Below are 23,190 nucleotides of genomic sequence, written 5' to 3' on the forward strand. Positions count from 1 at the left end.
AAATACTTTTCCTTACCTCCCTGTAAATCCCTCGACTGCCAATGAGTCTCTTCAGACCTGTGCCAGCGCTTTAGCTTAAAGCTAAAGAAATAGCGTGCTAGTTGCAGTGGGATACCTAGAGGGGGTGCAAAGCACTGTTTTGCAGCAAGCCTCACTGCGGCGTGCAAGCGGCCCCTCCCCCTTCCCTTTGGCGCTACTCCAGGTGGTGGAAGCACAACAGAGGTGAATGAAGGGAAGGAGGATTGACTCCAAAGGGGAGACGAAGGGACCACTTGTACACTGTAGTGAGGCTCCCTGAAAAACTTAGTGATTTGCACCCTTGCTAGCTACGCCACTGGCTGGCTGCCATTGGAGGGGACGTGTCCATATTAGGGACCACCCCTCACATCTCCATTATTAGCCTTCTAGTTGCACCCATAGCACGTAGCATGTGCTCTGTTGGCTCAGTTGCATCCTGTAGAGTGGTGGGGGATAGGATTCTATTTTCAACAAGTGTGCCAGTGATTTTTCAATCAGTGTACCACAAACGGTCCACAGACGTGTCGTGGGAGTTTGGGAGAGAGTCATTTCTTAGTAGAGCCAATGGGGCATATGAGACTCCCCCCCCCGGCAGTACAGTGTCGCCTTGTCAATTGTCAAAAAACAGATGGTGCACCTTGACAATCTTAGTGCCATTTCAGTGTGCTATGAGATGAAAACGGTTGAAAATCGCTGGGTTGGGCTGTAAGCCTAAACCTATAAACCACACCAACTATGTACATACACTTACCAGAAGGTCAGACCTACTTCACACAGTGGGATTTACTTCTCAGTACAGTTCTGATTGAGACCGAGTTGAATTACTACAATGCCAACCACATTTATAGCCTAATCCTATCTCCCACCACCAGGACCAATGCATCTGTGATAAAAAGGTATGCACTGCATGCTATGGCGTAGGGGCAACCTGAAGGCAAACTGAAATTGAATAAAAAGCATTTGTACTTACTTCCAAGTAAGCCCTTACATCACCTATAGGTCTCCTCAGACGTATACCACCTAATTTTAGTGGCTTATGTCCAAGGAGGGGAGGTTTTCAAGAGGGCATCAAATCTGGCATAGACCATTGTCACCAGATCTATCCCCTCCTATTTCCCTCTCCCTATCCAGAAACACTCCTCTTCCTCCCATCACCACTGCCAACTCACCAGCACCAGTGGACAGTGTTCACCAGCATGAGCATGTAGTCACCAGCCATTGCACTGGTGACCTCATTGCACTCACTGCTGGAAGGTCACTCCTGCTGAAGTTGTCACACTTCCACCAGCAGAACTCACATTCTGCCTGCAGTGCTGGTGGATAGGACTGGCCCACCACTTGGGGAAATACAGCCCGTGGAATGCACTGAAACTTACTTCTGAACAGAAGGCATAGGATTGGGCTGCATACATGAGAAATCCATCATCAACAAAGTTAAGAAAGAATTAAATGAGAGGCTCAAAATATTTGGTGAAAATACGATACACACATACTATGCTTGCCATTGTTACCACAAATTCCATCCTTGATAGATTAAATAATTTTTAAATATCCAATGGAGAGATATTTTCAATTAATATAATGCAATAAATACTCACATCTGGATGTACAGCAGCCCAAACAAAGAAGCACCCACCTGCAAATAAAGGAGCATAATTAATCTGCTTCATTACCATTCTTTTCTATCCCACCCAACTTCCAAGGAGCTGCAGGAAGTACCCATGGTCATATTCCATCTCCTTCTTACCTACATAGCACCCCTGTAAGGTAGCTTTGGTTAAGAGAAACTGACTGGCCAAAAGGTCACTCACAGCGGCAGCATAGCTAGAGGGGGGTGCAAAGCACTAAGTTTTTCAGGGAGTCTCCCCACAGTGTGCAAGCAGCCACTCCCCTTTGGAGCCATTCTGGATGGAGGGAGCAAAATGGAGTCGTATGCATTCTGGAGTGAGGAGGGGGAAGTCAAGGGGCAGGGAACAGGTAGGAGGGGGAGGATCTCGGCAGCTAATGCACATCCCTGATCTTATCCCCCATTTATCTGCCCACACTTTCTCTTCTCAAACATTCACCAGCTGGTGTGTGCCCAAGGAAACTCACAGGCCACCAGGAGGCCTACGCAGAGGTAAATAATTTACCTCTGGTCTCCCCCATCACCACCATTGGATTAATCCACAATACTTCTTCCACTGACATTTGCTATAGAGCCTTAAAACAGACGTTACAAACAAAATATTCTCACCTCAATTAAAAAAATAACTACACACATAATTAACACAAAAATCAATTTTTTGTGGACACTAATATATCTGTAGTATGTATTCCATGTAGTAACAGTAGTCATGGTCTCTGCATCATCAAAGAAATATTCCTGGCAAAATAATTGATAAGAACATCATTAGAATGATCAGAATCACTTCTTGTTCTCACATTAGCATATCAATGTCATTGGCACCTTTAAATGCATGGGAACCAACTCCAATTTTAAGATGCACCCAAAATTTTGATTTTCATCTCCCCAATTAATTCCTGATCTCATCTAAACATGACAAACTCATAATATTATATGCTGAACAATTCAATAACTGTTTCTTCCTATTAATTATTTTTAATATTTAAAAAATGCCACTAGTCACTAAGGATGGGATTAATATCTGTCCTTATTTGAGACTTCTCCTGAACGTTGTTGGTTTGATCTCAGTTCAAAACTTATATCTTGTTTGCTTGAGAGGGAGTAAGATTCCAGGGATCTTGAACTGGAAGGCAGAAAAATTCAGGTACCTTCCTCTGTGCAGCACAAAGGAAACTCCAAGTAAAATGAATTATTGGCCTGAATTCTGCTCACTGTCAACCTAATAACGCCAGGAATCTGTACCACTACTCTTCAGGGTGGTTGACCTGGCTGGCTCTGTAGAACAGTTGCTCCTGGTTATAATCCCCCCCCCCATTTGGTACCTGTTTACCAGCCCACTGTTGTTTTACTACTCTATGGGCGCAATCCAAACCCGCGCTGGAGCAGGCAAGCCAGGAGGCTTGCGCTGCATCAAAGGCGGGTTTGTGGGCAGCAGCAGCTCAGCTAGAGGCAAGGGGAAACTCTCCCCCTTACCCCTGAGTAAGGGCTGCTGGCCCCAATGGGTCTCCTCGGACCTGTGCCACCTCCAGAGGTTGTGTAAGTCCAAGGAGAGCGGAGCAGCTTGAAGGCACTCCATTCTCCACAAGGATGGAGGCTGGGATCCGGCATAACTGCCGGGTCCCAGCCCTTCCTCTGGCTCCCCACACACTTGCCCCCGGGGCCACCCATTGCCCACCCTCCCCCTGCCCAGAAACGCCTCCTTCCCTCCTCCTCCCCGCCCCCCACCCCTACCTTTGCCGCTTGGGCTAGAGCAAGCATGCCGACACAAGCAGCTGTGGGGAAGCCGGGGCAGAGGCTTATGCCAGCCTCCGCAGGCTGCGCTTCTTGGAGCACTGGCCTGGCTTCCCCATGAGGAGGTGCAAACGTGCTTTACAGCACATTTGCGACCCTCTTATGCCAGCCCAAGGGACTTGGGCCAGCATAAGGCGCCCTTTGGATTGCGCCCTATATCTTCTATCTCTGGTCCCTTGATACCTGTCTTCCTAAACTGAAATAGGATTCCAGCTGCCCTGACTCATCTGGGCCAGGCAGTCAGACTGATATCATTTCTGAAACACTGAACATAGATGAGAAGTGGCAACAGAATTGCATTCTTAAGTGGTCAGCAAAAGACAGAGGTGATCAATTAAGCCATTTCTACCCAATGTTGCATATATGCATCAGAGACCAAATGTGTGCACCTGTAGGCTTGGCAAAAATGGGTTGAAGATGATGACTGAAGCCCCTACCTTTAAATCATCTTCACTGAGCTCTTCAGTTATTTCAACCATATTGTCCAGAGACAAACGCCTGGCATAGACATCTATTTCAGAAGACTGGTGTACTACCGACATTTTACGTACAGATATACTGCCTCTTTTGTAAAAACTTTGAGCTGGGTGAACCGAGGTTCGGGTCATCAAGTTAAGCACAGACTGCCTTCTCTGTCCGTTGAATGTGGGTCCAGCATTGAAGACATCGCTGCGAGGCAGATTTGCTTCACCTTGCTCAGAGTCTGGCATTAAAGACAGTCGTCTGCCTAAAGGCTCCCCATGCCCTTCTTCTATACCATTGGCCTGCAACGATGGCTTTTGCTTGAGAGAAAACTTTCTGGTAGAACTCAGTGCGTTCACAATGACAGAGTTCTTTCTTTTTTCAGTAAAATCTGACGCTTGCCTGAAAGATGTTTTCTTCATTTCGCTTCGTGAACCCATTCCATCATTGTCAATAGACAGTCGCCTTAGAGTGTCAGTCAAAATGGAGTTCCTTCTGCCTGCACTGAACTGATCAAAAACATCAAACCCCATCAGCTCAGCGCTGAAGTTGGGCCGCTGACCCTGAAGTTCAGAAAATGTTCCATAAAAGTAACAGCTTCCTTCATGTAAAATTAATATCTTGTCTGCTCTCTTTAAATGTTCCAACTTGGAAGTGACAAGTATTCTTGTTTTATTGATAATAAGCTTACAAACACAGCTACAAAACAAAAAGAGACATATTTAATTTAAAATATCTAATCCCCACCTTTTGGTCCTTTTAAAGGGATGCCCTACGTGACTTGTAACATTTTAAAATGCATTTACAAGAACATAATACATAAATACATAACAGAAGAAGCAAATCAACTGTAATCTGATTTTAAGAATCAGCGTAATTACTGCTTCCTTTCCTTGCAAATCCAATTTTACTTAGAGCCCAATCCTGAGGACCGCGGTATCGCTCCGCATTGCAGACCTCAGTTGCAAATGTGCCGTAAGTCGCCCGGGTTCCGCAGCTCCATGGTGCCCTGGATCGCCGGGCTGCGGAACAGGAGGCAGGGGTGTGGCCAGGGGTGCGGGGAAGATGTGTCGGGGGCGGGGGAGAGGTGGATCCGCATAGCTGAGCTCTGCAGGATCCTAGGCGGTCGGGCAGGGCTGCTCGCCCTACACGAGCACCTTTACTTTAGCGGCGACCTTTTGGTCGCCACTAAAGTGAGTAGCCCCATTGGGGGGCTGCTTCCCTTACTCGGGGGAAGGGGACTAACGTCCCCTTCTCCCAAGGAGCCTCCCGCGGTAGCGCGGGAGGCGCAGGATCCAGCAGCAGCCCTCCGTGGAGCCGCCGGGTCTGGGAGCTCCAGGCAGCTCAGGATTGGGCTGCCATTCTGCCATCTCACTTTCCAACTTAAGTAAAATGGCCTGGGTTGATGTAGGTAAAATTACAGACTCTCCGATTTCAAGAATGGGAGAGAATATGCTTCTTGCTTGCATCTCGGGTAATTGTCACTGAACATTCAATGCTGGGTGCTGATGAAATCTGGTGAAGTGACTGTGGGCCCAATCCTATCCAACTTTCCAGCACTAGCATAGGCACAACGCATCCCCACGGTATGAGAACAAATGTTCCCTTACCTTGAAGAGGCCTCCTTGACTGCCTCCCCACCAAAGGATGCAGCACACGCCCCACTGACATGGCTGTATCAGCATGGGAAAATTGGATAGGATTGGGTCCTGTAGGATCTTTCCTTTCTAGCGAACAGGCAACAAAGTGCTGTATTGACAAATGAGAATTACCATATAAACCTATCTGTGCTGAAATTAAAATGAAAATATCCAAACAAACTACAAGAAATAAATGCACTGGGCTGTACACAATCTTTAAAACTACTCATTTTGGGTAGAATTCTTGAGAGTTTGGAAAAGCAATGAATAGAGTCTTCCTTCTGCAATAGTTTTCATAACAAAAAAAAACCCTCATCAAAATCATACAAGAATACTCCCTTTCAAATAAATAAGCAGATGTGTCAAAATGTACTATACCTTTCAAAAATTTCTTTTTCTGTCAACATGTCTAAATAGCCAAAAGGAGAATCCAAGAGATACATGTCCGCATCTTTATACACTGCTCTAAATAAAGGACACAGAAACGACATTAGGTTCATTTAAAAACAGCATCAAAGTGTAAAAAAAAGTTTCAATTCTGATTTGAATATTTTCTCAGAAAACATTAAATTATCTGATATGTTACATATATCAGGTCCAGAAAATTCAGGATCACCATCATATAGGCTTGTATTAGCCACCACCTGTACAGCCCAATCCTAAAGGGAGCAGAGCCAATGGGTGCAGCAGCACCAAAACGGCTAGTGCTATATCCTGTGGGCAGCAGCTGCCGGACGTCTCCTTAGGAAAGGGGAATTTTCTCCCCTTCCCCTGAGGAAAGACCCAAGACTCAAGTTTGCGTCAGCTATTTTGCTGGCGCAAACTTGACTCTGTGACGGGCCTTCCAGCCTGAGACAGAGTTCAGAATCCAGCATAACAGAGCTCTGCCAATCCTGCCCCGGTTCCTCCTGCCATCCCGAATTGCCCCCCACCCCCAAAGCCCTCATTGCCATCTGGAGCAATACGATACACCAGAAGTAACCTCCTGAAGCTTCAGAGCCCTGTAGTGATCACACGCAGCCTCCATAGACCTCAGAATACCCTCCTGATGCGACAACAGAATAGCTCTCATTGTCTCCATAGGATTAGAGGGACCCACGGATTTCATCATCCACAGGTGTTGGTATCTGGGAGTGTCCTGGAATGGATCCCCCACAGATACCAAGGGCCCATCTGTATTTATTTTATTTATTTAAATTACTTATATCCAACTTTAGTATATAACAACAAATTGACTAGACATCTAGTGAAGAATTAGCAGAGCTTCATGAATGATCTTATTATGAACTAGCAATTTTAGGCACCAGCCACTTTCAATCAATTGCAAGGAAATACTCAAGGCTTTGGATTTATACAGAAAAATAATTATCTTGTGTAAGGATGCGATGTTTCCACAGGTGTGAGACTTTGCATACAAGTAAAGTGTACAAGTTAAAAACTTCAGATGGTTATTACAACTCACCTGGCTAGGGAGATTCTGGCTCGCTGACCTCCACTAAGGGTGATTCCACCTTCTCCCAAAACAGTGTCATCTTTCTCTGGAAACTTTGATATGTCCTGTTGGAATGTTTTATAAAGAAGATATGAACTTTCCATGTTCAGACTCCAGCATTGCTTCTCAAAGTCTCAAATTTATTATGGTGAGCAATATCCTGTGTCAATGCAACAGTAACTGATGGACAATTCACTCAGTTCTGTCATAGGTATGAACTAAAAAGATGCTTTTCACCCAGTGGTTAAGCTGGCCAAGGGACAAGGCATGATAATTAGGACAAATGAGCCACACTGATAGTTAAGGAAGCTATAGGATGCTCTTTTTTATTATCATTGTAATGTGCTATAATAGGTATATGATATTTGAGTAAAGTTGAATGGGTATTAGAATATGTTCCTACTGTTTTGCAAAAGTTCAAATTTCATTTTTTTAAATGAAATGAAAAGAAATGTTCTTTTAACATTTAAAAGAAAAACATTCCTAAAACAATCAAGAATGACTTTAAGAATAGTTTCACTTTGAAATGTAAAGTTCAGAAGATCGTTAAACACGGTAAGAGAAAAAAATTCCAAAGTGTATTTCAGTAAGTTGGCAGTGACACCTGATATATTAGGGTATTGAAAAACTCTCTCCTGTGATCTTTGTGTGAAGGTTTTTTGTTTTTGTTTTTAATTTTCAATTTATGCGTTACTATCTGAACTGCTGAGATATGGGGGGGTGGGATTAACTGCTTTTTCTTAAGCAGCAGACAAAACCTAGAAACTGATTGTAAGGGTGGATCTTTATATGTCTACTCAGAAGGAAGAGTGCTTGATTTTAACGGGATTTACTTCCAAGTAAGAGTGTATAGCCTGCACCTGGGAGTGAATCCTGTTAAAATCAATCTCTTACTTTTGAGTAGATGCATAGGCTTGCTCCGTAAGTATATGGAATTATGTATTAGAAAGGAGGATGCCTTATACTAGGTCTGCACAATTCATAACCCAGTAGCCTCACATGGGATTTGATAAACCTCCTGTTATTGATGCCTGCCTGGGATTGCAGAGAGAGAGAGAGAGAGAGAGAGAGAGAGAGACCGACCATTACTCTCTTTGCACAGACTACATAGTACTTGCCTGGGGAGCTGCATTTCAATAGGTAGGTCACAAAGTGTGCAAGTCTACCTTATACTGTTCATTTAAGTCCACTTCTCCCAAGTTGAGGAAACCTCTCCAAGCCCTTTCCAGCCATGTTACTTAAGATTGTCACCCAAAGATGCAGGAGAATGAAGCTAGACCTTTATACATGCAGGACACATACACTTTCACAGAGCGACATTTCCGTTCCATTCAAACACCTTTTTTTTTTTTTTAAAGTACTTTTGGTTTGCTGGTTGCAAGTCATGGGGGGGGGGAACTGGGGGTTAGAATGGGGAGTTGAGTTGACACTTAGTAGGACTGCATTTTTCCCCTCAGTTATAGTATTAGGCAATGGTCAATTTAAAATGTGATAGACTTAAGAATGAATAGCGTATAAGTGAATTATATTAATATGTTTCTTCTGAAACAATTCTGGTTACTATATTTTTCTTCTATAACTTATTTATTGTCCCTGGAAGTCAACTTTTATTTCTATATTTAAATCAGAAGTAGCTCCTTATTTATTACTGGCCTCTACCACTGGTGTGTAAACAAAGTAAAAGGGAGAATATGGGCCTTTATACAATTTGATTTCAATACAGAAAGATTCCTTTTGAGTGTGCTGGTAAATAATTATCTTTATGGTTGGCTAAGAGCTATTAAAATCAGGCACTATGTTTACTTTAGGGCAGACTTTACCAGAATTGTCTTGCATGGTGTTACTCAAGAATCTTAGGTATGGTATAAGTCTACAATGGAGTTAGAGTTTTTTTCAGTCAAATAACTTAAAATCAATAGTTGAAAATGAACGCAGGTGGCCTTAGTGAAGTAACAAATGTGGTCATGCATATAATGGCCCTGAGAATTTAGCAAATCCAGAAAGCCATTTCTCTTCTGTTTTTCTTAGGGCCCAATTTTATCCAATTTTCCAGCATCAATAAACTGTGACAACAGAACACGTGTTGCATCCTACAGTGTGGGAGGAAGTCAAGGCTTCCTCAAAGTAAGGGGATGTTTGCTTACCTTGGGACTGCATTGTGGCTGCATCAGTACTGGAAAATTAAATAGGGTTGGGCCCTTAGGCATCCAGGTCTACATGGCACTTTACATGGCACTTCATATATGCACTTTACATGGCACTTTATGTATCCATCTCAGGGCCCAACTTTCCTGTGTTGATGCAACCATGCCATTGGGGTGTGCACTACATCCTGTGGGGGGGGGGCAGTCACAGAGTCCTCGTCAAGGTAAGGGTAAACCTTGGGACTGCATTGCAGCTGCATTGGCACTGGAAAAGTTGATAGGATTGGGCCCTCAGCCACTGTTTCTTCTAAGCTCCAAAAGGCGGTTCCCCACCACCATCATAGTAAAAAGGATAAAAATACGAAAAGAAGCTTGAGTGGCTGGTAAAGTGAAACTATTTTTTAGTCTTGTAAAGCTAGGTGGGTCTTGACAGAGTGTCATTTTAAAAACTGAGTCCCAATGCTGAAAAGTTTTGGAACCACTGGATTAGATTATTCCTGTCTCCACTTTAGGTTTCCACAGTGAAAACAATTCTGAAATTTTAGAAAGCATTCAGAATATAACCATAACTAAGCTCTAATCGTGCTTCTGTTTGGACAGAAAACAAAAAGGATAAACCCAAGATTATATTTACTTTATGAAACAGTCAGAGTTTCACCACAGTCTATAAACTATTGGCTTCTGGCTTCTCATAGTAGCTGGCTGTCTAGGGCAGAACTACACATTATTAAAAATTCACACTTTTTTTTCCCCTCGATCAGGATCAGAACTGCAAAATACCAATGGAAATTTGTACGCTGGAATTAAAAGCAGCTCCCAGAAAATGGCAGCTCTGGCAGGGATGACACACAATTATCAGTATGGGGGGGAAGTTTAAATAAACCCCCCCCATGTGCTGCAGTTCCAGTCCTGATCAGGTCCCCCACAGCTCCTTTTAACTCTTCAAAAAAGCTAAAAACACAAGGTCAAATGACAAATGTAACATAATGTATAGTTTTGAGCTCTTAAAAAGAAAAACTGTACGGAGTAAGGCTGAAAGGTGAAGGCAAACAAATTCTGGGCAGGAAAAAAGGAAAAATCCTTACCAAACTATTAATTTAATAATTTAAATTAACAATTTAACTCAAAAATGTAGTAAATTCTTCTGCACTTCAGATCTAAGTTCAGAAATCTTTTTTTGAAAGGACTGCTTAGTAGCTTTTCTGAGAGAAACAACATATACCTTGACATATTCCTGTTTTATCTAAGATATTTTTTGGATCAAAAGTGGTGCCAAAGAAATCTTTCAACTTTGTGTGCAGTAAATCAGAGTAAAATGATCCACCCTGCAGAATATGCTTCATGCTGTCCAATACAGTGAACATTTTATTCTTGCAACTCAGACCCAGGGAGTTATGTAAACTATTTGCTCTCTCTTCCATCTATGTTTAATTGGATTTGATAAGGACACCTCACACATCTCCTGCAATTCCTCAAGTGAAATGTCAAGATAAAGTCTTTGGAAATGGATTGCACACTTGGCAAGTGAGATAGGGCCCATTTATAAACTAGCTTCCTAACCTGAGAATTCCTGGTCAACCAAGGCTTGGACGTGGGAGGAGTTTCTCTAACTTCTTTTGCATGTTTTGCCAGTGGATGGCCCAGTGTGGATTGGGTTGTGAGTGTTGTAGCAGTTGCTGATCGTAGTCAGCTTTCAGAAGTACAGTGTTTGATTTAGGATGCAATCCTAACCCCTTATGTCAGTGCTTTCCAGCACTGACATAAGGATGATGCAGCTCCAAGGTAAGGGAACAAACATTCTCTTACTTTGAGGAGGCCTCCCTGAGTGACACCCAACTGCAGTATGCAGCACACGGCCCACTGGCACCACTATGCCAGTGCTGGAAAGCACTGACATAAGGGGTTAGGATTGCACCCTTAATTGTGAACTTTTTTTGTTGAAAAGTGATATTGAAATACTTTTATTGATAACATTGTTGTTGTTGATTTTTATTACTGATGGGTCAGTTGCTTGATACAACATTTCCTTGAACACAAATCTCATTATTTCATAAGGCATAACACTTAACTCAGAGCTATACTGTAAGATTATTTAAGCAATCTCACTAGCACTGCACAGTGGCATAGCCAGAGAGAATGCAAAGCACTAAGTTTTGCAGGAACCTCACCGCAGCATGCAATTGACTGTGAAGTTTGTCACCCAGTCACGAACAATTACACTTTACTATACTGCATTTCAGAACATAGAAAGCTAGTTCTCTGAAATGTACTTGTAGACAGTAGTGCAACTTGCTATATCTTCTGTAAGAATCAGAAAAATATTTTTGTATAAACACCCCCTTCTCATGATCTCATCCACATAATCATGTTTTCAATAACAGTGGATTTTCACAGCAATTTTTTCCAAGCCTTTTAAATAACATGTCAAGTTGTCTTTTCCAATTAATTCCTATTATATGTGCATGTTAATCGCTAGTAGATGGAATGGGTCAACTCAGAGCCGTGCCAGTGATATCACTAGTGCACACCCATGTTGATCCATGTGGGCAGATCAGGCCCAGGAAGGAGGATGAAGTGCCACAATCCTGCCCCTCCTGGGCCCAATTCACCCACCCCTGTTGGCACCATCCCCCACCACATTCCACCCCTCCCTGCTCATCCCCCACATACTCATCCCCCACACCTACTCCAATCTTACTTGATCCGGTGGGCACTGCTCTGGCCACTGGTGTGCATGGGAAGGAACTAGTCTTCCTGCTGGTTCATGCAACCTTCATGCCACTGCAAAAAGCTTTATGGCATATTTGCAACAGGCCTGGAGTGCCAGCAGAGCATGTGCTCTGTCAGTGCACCACTTGGACAGGACTGGGATCTAAATCCCCCTAAAAACTGAATCCACATAATCTTCCCTTAGATGAGGTAGCATCTGAATTATGAAAGCATATCTTTGAATCCTTGCAGTTTTTTTTTTTTTTTTGCATTAGTTACATCCATCCCTAAAGCTTTTAGCTACCATGATTTGCCATAAGCAAGAATAAAATATTGAAGACTGACCTCTTCTAATTGGCAGGCTTTGATGACACTCTTGTATCGGAATTCATCATAGGAAACCCCAAAGATGATGTTTTCTTTAATTGTTCCAGGCATGATCCAGGATACTTGAGGGCAAAAAGAAATTCTCCCACTGTGCTTGATTTTACCTTCCAAAGGTTCCAGCTCCCCCATGATCAACATCAGGAGAGAAGTCTATTCATAGAAATAATTAACATTCACATTATCAAAAGCAAGCAGCACATCACCTACACAAGGGCTTACCAAGCTGTGGGTCTCCTCGGAAGGCTGCTACATACAATGGACGCTGCCCAGTTAAAATTACAAATTCCTAAGTTCCATTGAGTTTAGTTGCTCAATTTAAACAAATAGTTCAATGATTATCCCTCTGTCTGGTCTTCCTCCCCACTGGGCAGGCTGGAGTGTTACTCGAGGTAAGGGTAAAATATCCCCTTACCCCAAGGAGACCTCTAGCCTACATTGGTTACATTGCATAGGCCACTTGACTCAGCTGTGCCAGTGCACTGAAGGTTTGGGCATTCAGTGCCGGGCATTATCAGGTTTGGGCATTATCACATAGCTTGCCTACTGTGATAATCAAAATCATTCCACAATGTAGATACCGGTTCTAGTTCATCAAGTACATTGACTCATCAAAGCACAAAACAGTCAGGTGAGTTTACAGTTTAATTATGCCTGTCATCCTGGGATAGTTGCTAATAACCCTTGCTAATTGGGTAAGAGGCACTTTTTCAAGTGGGTGCTCCTCTTTTATTTAGCAGGGGGAGAGTAACTGGCCCTCCGCACCCCAGCAGTGTCTTTTCTAGTGGCTGTCTGCTGGTGTTTTGCATCTTTTAGATCAGGGGTCTCCAAACCCTGGCCCGGGGGCCAGATGCAGCCCGCAGCAAGCCTCTTTCCAGCCCATGGCCAACCTCTTGTCCCCTGAAAGCCTCTGGCCCACTCCACTGAGCATGACCAGAACTGTGCTCTGATTGTGCCTAGAGGGTGTTCTGAGGGCCAAAGAGGTTGAATGAATGAGCCCATTCATTCATTTATTCAATCATCCAAGTTCCATCTCTAATTTATTTATTTAAATTTTAAATAAATGACCCTCCACTCCATGCCAGATATTTGATGCAGCACTCTGGCCAAAAAGTTTGGAGACCCCTGTTTTAGATTGTGAGCCCTTTTGGGACAGGGAGCCATTAGTTATTTGATTTTTCTCTGTAAACCGCTTTGTGAACTTTTGTTGAAAAGAGGTATATAAATACTGTTATTATTATTATTAACAATAACAATAACAATAGTTTAAAAAAATCCTATGATGTGAGCCTGTTAATATTCTATAATGGCAGCTGGTGTTCACTGAATGCACCCAAGACACGTGCAGTCAAGAAGGGGGCAAATGAACTCCATCGAATTATGAAATTTATTCACTAAATTATGCAAACACAGAAAACTGTACCAGTTCAAATACGGTAATTAAGAAAACTGGGCAAAGAACTTAACTGCTACCTGGTGCTTCTTCTACATCTTTTTAGATTGTAAGCCCTTTGGGGACATTTATTTATATGATCTTCTCTGCAAACCACTTTGTGAATTTTTTTTATTTTTTTGGCTGAAAAGCAGTAATTAAGTATTCTTATGAATAATAACAACAACAACTCTATATGCCCAGTGTATTCTGTGGAATTAAAAAACATAACATGTTCAAAACAAGGGTGATAAAGATCTTATCCTATAAAATATTATATAAATTTATTTCATCCAATTTGATATGAGAGTTAGGGTGCAATCCTAATCCCTTATGTCAGTGCTTTTCAGCATTGACATAAGCTCTGAGGTAAGGGAACAAACATTCCCTTACATTGAGGAGGCCTCCAGGAGTGACACCCAACTCCAGGATGCAGCACATGTCCCATTGGCACCGCTATGCCAGTGCTGGCAAGCACTGACATAAGGGTTTAGGATTGTGCCCTTAGACACATGGTGGCGCATTAATTCCAATACAGCCAAAAAAGGATAATGGAACGAATGCGTGAAAAGCAGTCTTGCCAGGTAATATTCATCTCAGATTTTAGCCTCTCAAAGGCCTTTATGTTTAGAAAGCAAACCTGAACTTGGCTATGTGAAACTCTAACATCCGGGAAGACTAGAATGACGTGAGAAGTAAATGAATTATAAACCCAGAGATATGGGCTTGGAGGGCAACCTTGAAAAGTACAATTTATGTGTGTGGGTTTTTAATTGATCACACTAAGAATCTGTTTGATCTGATATTTCATTCTCTAACCAAAACAGAAGCACTGGTAATGAAGTTATTGATTACAATGTCAGTTTTCACTTGCCATCATTTCAAAGTTAATTTGTAACTAGTAGTAACCTTGTGGCACTTATTAGTCATCAAATGCTTGAGAAATAGAAGGATGTATCATGCAAGTTCTCAAAAGGACTGTAAATCTACTTGTCACCATGTCCTCATTTCCAGGCTGAGAAGGTCCCTGAGAGATAGCAAAACGCTCACAGAAACAAATTTCAGATTAAAGCTCTCAATTCCCAACAAAGGTTAAAATGCTGGAAGTGAAAATCACCACTCCCGCTTTCACAAATAGAGGTGCCTTCTGCACTTCCCATAAACTGGGAAGAAGCAGTTGAGATATCCTTTGACTTGCTAAATTACAAATTCTGTTTTTAAAAAGAAGCCTGCTTGGCTAGTTGACACCCACCCTTTTCTGTTTCTGCACAAAATGATTTAGAAATGGCAACCAGAAAAGCTGATAAGTTCATGTGAATACAGCTGTATTTGGGCAGCTTAACTTGATGTGGAAAATGATTAATTTCTAATAACTTATAATGAAAAATGCGTATCTGGCCACATTTAAACACAAAGCCAAATTTTAACATGAAATTCTGCAGAACACCTACTACAGCAATGGGATGCTTTTCAAAGAATTAGAGTACATTGCAGATATTTTTCTATTTGGGACCCCTTCCTATTAAATATTACTTTTGTTATAAATGAGAATATAGATCAAAATAGTTTGCAGGTAAAAATTCATTTTTACAAACATTTTATAAAAACTGAATTTACATTACATATTCTGAAAGCAAGGAAAAACCCCTTAAAAAAATCAATTAATCTAAAATTTATCCTGTCAATGGTACGATACAAACGGTATATGAGCAGCCATTTGTATGATGATCAGATTTGCAAAAAACTTTTTATGTATTTTTCATGGGACAAAATTGGGATAATTCCATAAAAAAAAGAAGAAGATGACAACATGAGCCACAAATGCCCTGACATGCTCCTGATGAATTTTTATGGGAATTTTGTAAACCATAGTTAAATAGCAGTTCTGGGTTAGGACAAGCCATGGTATTACAAACCAGGATTCCCCAGGACATATATAAAGGGGGAAAGGAGGGGGTGCAGGAAAGGACTGCAGTATCAAGAGGATTAAAATTCACATCGATAATCACATCTGAACAAGGTATGTCCAGCCATCTGAACCAGCCCATATTGTCTAATTACAGCCCAACTTTCAACATTGTGAAAACTGAAAACCACAGTATTTTAAAACTATTAGCTGCATAATAATGTCGTGTATTTAAGTAATTGGCTGTCTGTTTGAATACCTTGCCTGCACCAGTAGATCCTGCAACAGCTAGCAACTGTCCCTTTTCAATTTTAAAGTTGATGTCCTTAAGTACCGGAGTAAAATGAAGCTGGAAATTACTGAAGAAGAGACCATTATTAGCAGCTGATTCTTTCCTGCTGCCATTTTCCTGTTTTGTTTTTGAAAAGAGCTCCCCAGTTCCCTGTCAAAAAAAAATCCCCAAATTATCAAACAGCAATAAACAAACCTATGCAAGTGTATCACTGTGAAAAGCCAGAGTTCTCTAGAAAATTAACATTCATGTATATTGCATGTCATGAATATCATTTATATTATTGTAAACCATTATCATACTAAACATAATAGCATCCATTTCAGTGATTTTGGCCCAAATTCTAACCAACTTTCCAGCATTGACATAGCTGTGTCAAAGGGGTGTATGCTTTATCCTGCAGCTGGATGGCAGTCATGGAGGCCTCCTCAAGGTAAGGGAATGTTTGTTTACTGCTGCATTACCCTTACCTCGGTGCTGGAAAGCTGGTTAGGATTGCGCCCTTTATTGTTGTTTTAAATGCAGATATTTTGAACTGAATTTTACAACTAGTATGTGCCACAATTCCAAATTCCTTTTTCTCCCTTTAACTGCAGGTAAGTGGATATATGTATTAGCCACAGTATTAACTGTGGTTGAGATTAACAAAGATCCCTGTTAAGCATGGCTTAGTTTAAACTATTATTTGTAGAGAGTTGCAAATGTTAAAGCCCAGATCAGTACATCCTTGAGAAATCACATCTATGAATCACATCTGTGAGTGTCAACCCATGTGGCAGTGCTTCCCAACCTGTGCATCGCAGCTCCTTGGGGAACAATGGAAACCAGTCATGGGTGCTGTGGAATGTTGCACAATCCTCTCAGAAAACAGCACTATACCAATTAGTGGGAATTCCTACCCGATTGCTCTTCCAAGCATCTGTATCACCTTGAAGTGCTTGGCACAGAATGAGTTAATTTAAAGCTGGCATTCTGAGAAGTAGTTCTGGCCTTCCCTCTTTTTGTTCACTTTACCCTCCCCCTTGTTCTTTGCTGATTCCCCACGCAGAACTGCAAAAAGTAAAATTAAGGAAATTGGCAACCCACTGTAGACCTGTAGATGTGGGTAAGTAGGCACAATGTCCTTCCCATCACTCTATGATGGGAAAGGGCTATGATGGGAAGGGGACACAGTGTCCTTCCCATCACCCCATGATATGGAGCATCCTGTCTGGGATGAGGAGGTGGGGCCTGGGGCTGCTACGCTATTCGATGCATTTTGAGTTCCATTTTTCCGGTAATGAATCTGTGCTTCGTTAAACTTTACTTAATATGGACATAAAGTAATGGGTAAAGTTTCATCCACTGAATACAGAGGGTCCCCCTTACACGCAAGCTCAGCACCTGCAGATTTCAGCATCTACAGATACCAAGCTCACACTTCAGAGGGCCTCCATGATGCCCTCTTCTGGTTCACATCAGCAACTTCTGGTTACATCCAGGGGGTGATCTGATGCACGGGTAGGTTGCTCGCAGCCTCTCCACACCTCAGCAAACCTCCCGGATGCGAATAGAAGTCGCCAACACAAACTGGAAGTGGCTTCTGAACACATTCAAGAGGCCTTCTGAGGCAGCTGGGAGGCCGGCGCAACCTCCAGAGGACATGGTGCAGTCTCCAATTAAGTTATGGTGGCATCATGACCCTGGCCCCCCACAGATTCCCACAACCACGGATTTTGTTATCCACAGGGGGTGGGGGTGGGTAGGGAAACCTATCTCCTGTGGACACCAAGGGCTCAGTGTTTGTCTGAAGCTGTTAAACAGCACAGGTAAAGAAAACTATCAACAGTAACAAAAAACTCTCAAACTGCGCAAGCGTTTGTTTTTTTAAAAAAATCTAAGAATAAAGCAAAATTGAACAAGATTACAATATTACCTCATCCCAGTAGGCTGTTACTTTATCCAGTTCTAGTCCTGTGGTTGTTAAATTATATTCCAGTGTTTTGTATTCTTCCTTTTGCAAGAAATCCTATAAATGTAATTATATTTTTTCAGTTATAAATGCATAACATAGTATGCTGAATTCTGGCCATGAAATATATATTTTTTTCATTATCTTATGCTAACAGAAATTAATGTCTGCTATTTTAAGAGAAGGAAATTACTAATGGAAAACACTGTCTGTCTGTGTAAGATGAAAACACATCATGAAAGCTAGTCTGCTCTCTGCCAAGGTAAGATCTGCAATTTTCACATGACATTCAATTTAAAACATATGCTTCCACCATGAAAGGGAGGGAACAAAGTAATCTCATAAGTAGTTTTAACTGCCTCATAAATACTCATATGAAACAGCATGAAGTCACCCTTTGTTTTGACTTCCTTAACCCTATCCACATTCCCTCTATGTATTAAAAGACCGACAACCAAGACTTTAAACTAAAGCTCGTGAACCTAAGCATAGCAAGATGAAACTTGGAGTCAGTTCAAATGTGCTGAAATTATGTGATAAATGGCCTGAGCCTATGCTGCTCAGGTGCCTGAATACAACACATTGCAGTAGTGTATGCTGTTTTATGGCAGTCACAAAAAAGCCTTCCACGAGCTGGCAGAGGGCCAAAGACCCGCTGGTGCAGGTAAGCCTACACAGGGGGTATAAGAGGGCATGGGGAGGGAGGAATGGGAAAGGGGATGGAGGGGATGGGGTAGAGAAGAGGATGGTTCAGGCCTGGGAATGGCAGGGTTCGGTGGCGGGTGATGCATGCCACATGACCCCCTTCCCGGGTCTGATCCACAATGCAGACTTGTACCAATGATTGGGCTGGCTTGGATTCGAGCTGACTCACAGCGGCTGCTGGGACTTACCCCTGGGCAAGAGAATAAATGGCTTGAGAGCGCCTCATTTTGAAATCGTATTAGACATAAAGAAAGTAGTCACTTCCAAGTGCTGCAGATAAGCAAAGAGAACGCAGGACTACAAAGCTTACTGCTGACACAGCCCATTAAGCAGTATAATTGAGTTTCCAATTGAAATCATTGAGATTTACCAAGTGATTAATTATGAATAGGCTGTGGCATTTTGCTGAATGACTCTTATTTCATAACCAAGGATTGCTTCCTGCTCAAATGACATGGCTCACAGGGAAGCTGCAGTCCTCTAATAACATATGTAAAAATAAGTTCCATTTAATTTCAACAGGCCATCTAAACAAATGTTTGGAGAATTGCTCCTAAAGTCAGCGGAGACAGGCAACTGACCTGTCTTTTTCCTCCCAACCGGAACAAAAGAGAAAAACATCCAAACTGGTTCCTCAAAAAGCTTTCAATATAGCGCATTAAAATAGCATCCTGTTCTTTTAGTGATAAAGTGGCAAGATAATTTACTACAAAGGATTTGTTTATATTCCTGTAAGGAATTGGGTTTATGTACTATACCTGTATTTTGTTTATTGCTCCAAGGGAATCATACCATGTCTGCACAGCCCCAGGAAACTGCCTAGTGACTGTCATTCGAAGAACAATGCAGTATGAGATGGTGGTAAATATTTTTCTGAGGCCAATTCCTTCAATCAGGGCATATGGAAGCACAGTCAAAAACACCACGAAAAAACCAGAGAAGAAAAATGCTGAGCTATTGAAATATCTCACATAAGCAGCTTTTCGAGTCAGCTTCAGCTCAGTTCTGTAAAAAAAAAATAAAAAGTTATAATAAGAATAAAAATGTAAGATTCTCTCTGAAGAAACAGCATCCTAAAAAGAGAAGCAGTTAGACCAGCAATTTTCAACCTTTTTAATCTCAGGGCACATGGACTAGGTGCTAAAATTGTCAACGCACACCATCAGCTTTTTGATAATTGACACCATGCTGCTTGTGGGGGGATAAAACCCCAAATGGCCCTAATAATAAATGACTCTCCCCCAAATTCCTGCAGCACACTTGCAAAGCATTCGTGGCACACTAGTCTGCCACGCCACATTGGCTGAAAATGGCTGAGTTAGACTATAAAATTTTTTTTAGAAAACTGCATTTTCTCAGTATAAGGTTTAGATGAAAAAGCAGTTGCTAACCCTTTAGTGTCTCTTATTTATTATATATGTATCTCACTCTTCCCATAGGCAGCTCAAAGTTGCATATATGATTTTCTACCCTAACAATCCTGTGAGGTAATGACAGACCAAGGTCACCCTGTGAGTTTCAAGGGATGTCTAGGATTTGAACCAGATCTGTTCTAGTCCAACAGTCAAACCACTACACTACACTTAGTTGTTGTTGGCAACCTCCAGTCTCGAAAGACTATGGTATCGTGCTCTGAATGGTGGTTCTGGAACAGCATCTAGTGTGGCTGAAAAGGCCAATTCGGGAGTGACAATCCCTTCCACACTGGGAGCAAGTGCAGTCTGCCCCTGATCTGTTTCCCTGGCTATGGGCCTTCCTTCTTTGCCTCTTTGCCTCAGTCTGTTGGCCAAGTGTACACTACACTACACTGACAAGTACCCATACTGGTAGGGCTTTTCTTGGATCATCACGTAAGGCAGTGTTTCTTAAACTGTGGGTTGAGACCCTCTAGGTGGGTTGTGATCAATTTCAGGTGGGTCCTGTAGTATCTATCTCAGCCTGCCACACAGAGCGGAAAATACAGGGTATAGAGCTGCTAGGCAGGGTGGTCATTCAGTGGGAGAGAGGCCTGGTGCTTTGCCTGGAATAGGTAGGAAGATGGGATGCTGGAAAGGGGGGAGGGCTGTGTGGTTGGAGAAGGATCCAACCACACAGGGCCACAATCCAAGCAGGGCCTTGGTACTTATCAAGAGGTACAAAGTTTCTTTTAGGCCCCTTCTCAAAGGGGGAGGGGAGGAGATGAAACAGAGTGGGAGAGGGTAGTAAGAAGAGTGGGAGGAAGAGGGGTGGGGAGGGGGCAAAACAGAGACGAGAGAGGGTGGCAACAGCTGAAAAATCCAGATCTACAGTCAGGTCTACTGGGCTTCCCAATGCAGGGACCAGGTCTATCTGCCTGTGCAGCATTGGCAGCTAGATACAGTAATATCCAAAAAGCACTCCCAAGTCTCTCTAAAACCAAAAGCACTCCCAAGTCTCTCTAAAATCTTTTAAATATAGAAAATCATTGCAGAAAATTAACATCACCATGTTTAGGCTCCCAGTAGAATGGAAAGTGTCCTGTTTGCACCAAAACATACTTTTGCAGCAGCTACAGCACCACAGTTGTGTGGTGAGGGTATATACACTCCTGAGCTCCTATACACCCCGCTATAGCAAGCGTATCCACACACCCAAGAGTTACTGTAGCAGGCCTGTTTCCTCCCAGATTTGACACTGTGTTAAGGAGTGTCATGTACACATTCCATGGCACAGCACATGGCTTTTGGTAGCAGCAGCAGCTGCGTGCTTAGCATCCCACAACAGGCAGCGAGTCAAGGTGAGACAGGAAATAAAATAAGAAAATAAAATTGGGGGGCCCCCTTCTTTGGCTCCTGGGCCCCTTTTTTGACCCTGGCCCCAGGTACAAATTACTTCGCTAACCACCACTCCCTTTTCATGGGCCCTGGATCCAAGTCAGCTTTCAGCTTTGACTTCCAAGCTGAAATATTTGAATCCCAAGCTATGTAAAAAAAAAGCACAAGCCTGCTGTGTAATGGGACCTTTGGCTGATTGTAGCTAATTGATGATATCACTTCCAGTCATGACATTACTTCCAGATTAATAACATCACTTCTGGGGAGTCTTGACAGACTGTCTAAAAAGTGGGTCTCGGTGCTAAAAAGTTTGAGAAACACTGACTCAAGGTTCAGGCTCCAGGCTGATGGACCACCGGTTAGATAAATTTTAGATTATTCAGGTTGCAATCCTATGCACACTTTCCTGAGAGTAAGTCTCATTGAAAACAATGGGACTTACTTTTGAGTAGACAAGCATAGGATTGTGCTCTCAGTAGCTAAATGCATCTCTAATATTATTATAAATAGCCTTAAAAGTATTCATTGTAAACTGGATGCAAAGGTGAAAAGGATGTCTATATCTAAAACTTGTGCCATAACCTGCAGGCTTTCTCAGCCTTCCATGACGAAAATTTATTCTGCTAGATAATTTTTTAAAGAAGCAAAAATCCTGTTCTCTGTTATAGCTGGTACAGTACATACATACCCTAATTAATAAATTAGGTAGGTAGGTAGGTAGGTAAATTAATAAGCTAGAATAAGTAGTTCAATAAATTTTGTGTACAAGGTCTGTTCTATATGTTCTAAGACAACCTTCCCAATGGCTCTGTTCCTGTGCTTTAAACAGAAGCTCAATACAATTCCTTTATTTTGCAGCTGCACTGCCCTTACCTCGGTGCTGGAAAGTTGGTTAGGATTGAGCCCTTTGTCTCCATAAATAATGATTATGGTGAAGGAGAGCCATAACCTTACACTTTAACTAGAAACTTGATCATCAAACTTGATCTGCTTTTGTGTTTCTTTTTCATGTGATTATGCTATATCTCGCATGTATTTTTGAAGAGACTCTAGACCTACAGACGTCAGACTAACTATTGTCCAAATAAATCAAGCTGAGCGTTTTTTTATTAGCTACCTCCTCAGTTTACTTCTACAGAAGTCAGTACAGATGCACAAATACAGCAGTCATACCATACTGAATAAAACTGCAAGGGGAAAAGGAAGGAAATGAAGATATTAATAACAAAATTTTACAAAGAAACAAGAAGTTCTGAAGCATACATAATACAGGATAAAGCACAAGAACTACGTCGCTCTGCAAGACGGCTTCAACAAAATCAAAGTGTTATCTCTGACACTTTGTGGGAATTATGATGCTCATTATCAGTTTATTATGCCAGATTAAAAGAAGCCTCGATACAGCAGTATAATAAAGCTACAGCAATAGACTGAGCTTTGGAGTACCCTTTACCCCAGAGCAACACCGCAATAGGAGGTTAATCATTCCACGAACATACATCATCAAGGGTGTATTGGGAAGTGTCCCCAGAGAGTCCCATGGCCTTTACACAGTTTGGGATGAGATTATATGAGATTTCCAACACCGTAGTAGACTGTGAAGAGTTGCAGAAGAGACTGCAGAACTAATTGCCTGTGCAATAAAACAGCAAATCAAATTCAGTGCTGACAACTGAAATGCAGAGGAAACTGAGAAGGATATGAAAAGATACCGGCCCCAATTCACAGCTTTAAATGTGCAATTAACAGCCTAATTCCATCTCCCGCCACTTCACAGCATGCAGCTACTCCAATAGAGTGTACACTACATGCTGTGGGGTGAAGATGACCAGAAGGCCAATGAAA

The 23,190-nt window shown here is 42.1% G+C and overlaps 1 protein-coding gene across 1 annotated transcript in view; it reads right to left on the minus strand.

Moving 5' to 3' along the window:
* CFTR (CF transmembrane conductance regulator) overlaps positions 1–23,190 on the minus strand; it is a 93,409-nt gene that overhangs the window by 34,817 nt on the left and 35,402 nt on the right. Inside the window, exons 8-16 of the mRNA XM_066633666.1 lie at positions 19,312–19,558; positions 17,813–17,905; positions 15,865–16,047; positions 12,229–12,420; positions 7,001–7,095; positions 5,917–6,003; positions 3,874–4,597; positions 2,255–2,383; positions 1,617–1,654 (exon numbers count right to left, since the gene is read on the minus strand). Of these exons, the coding sequence (XP_066489763.1) occupies positions 1,617–1,654; positions 2,255–2,383; positions 3,874–4,597; positions 5,917–6,003; positions 7,001–7,095; positions 12,229–12,420; positions 15,865–16,047; positions 17,813–17,905; positions 19,312–19,558 (1,788 nt within the window). The remainder of the gene's footprint in view (positions 1–1,616; positions 1,655–2,254; positions 2,384–3,873; positions 4,598–5,916; positions 6,004–7,000; positions 7,096–12,228; positions 12,421–15,864; positions 16,048–17,812; positions 17,906–19,311; positions 19,559–23,190) is intronic.

The sequence above is a fragment of the Tiliqua scincoides genome, chromosome 7 (assembly GCF_035046505.1).
Source record: "Tiliqua scincoides isolate rTilSci1 chromosome 7, rTilSci1.hap2, whole genome shotgun sequence".
Taxonomy (NCBI): Eukaryota; Metazoa; Chordata; class Lepidosauria; order Squamata; family Scincidae; genus Tiliqua; species Tiliqua scincoides.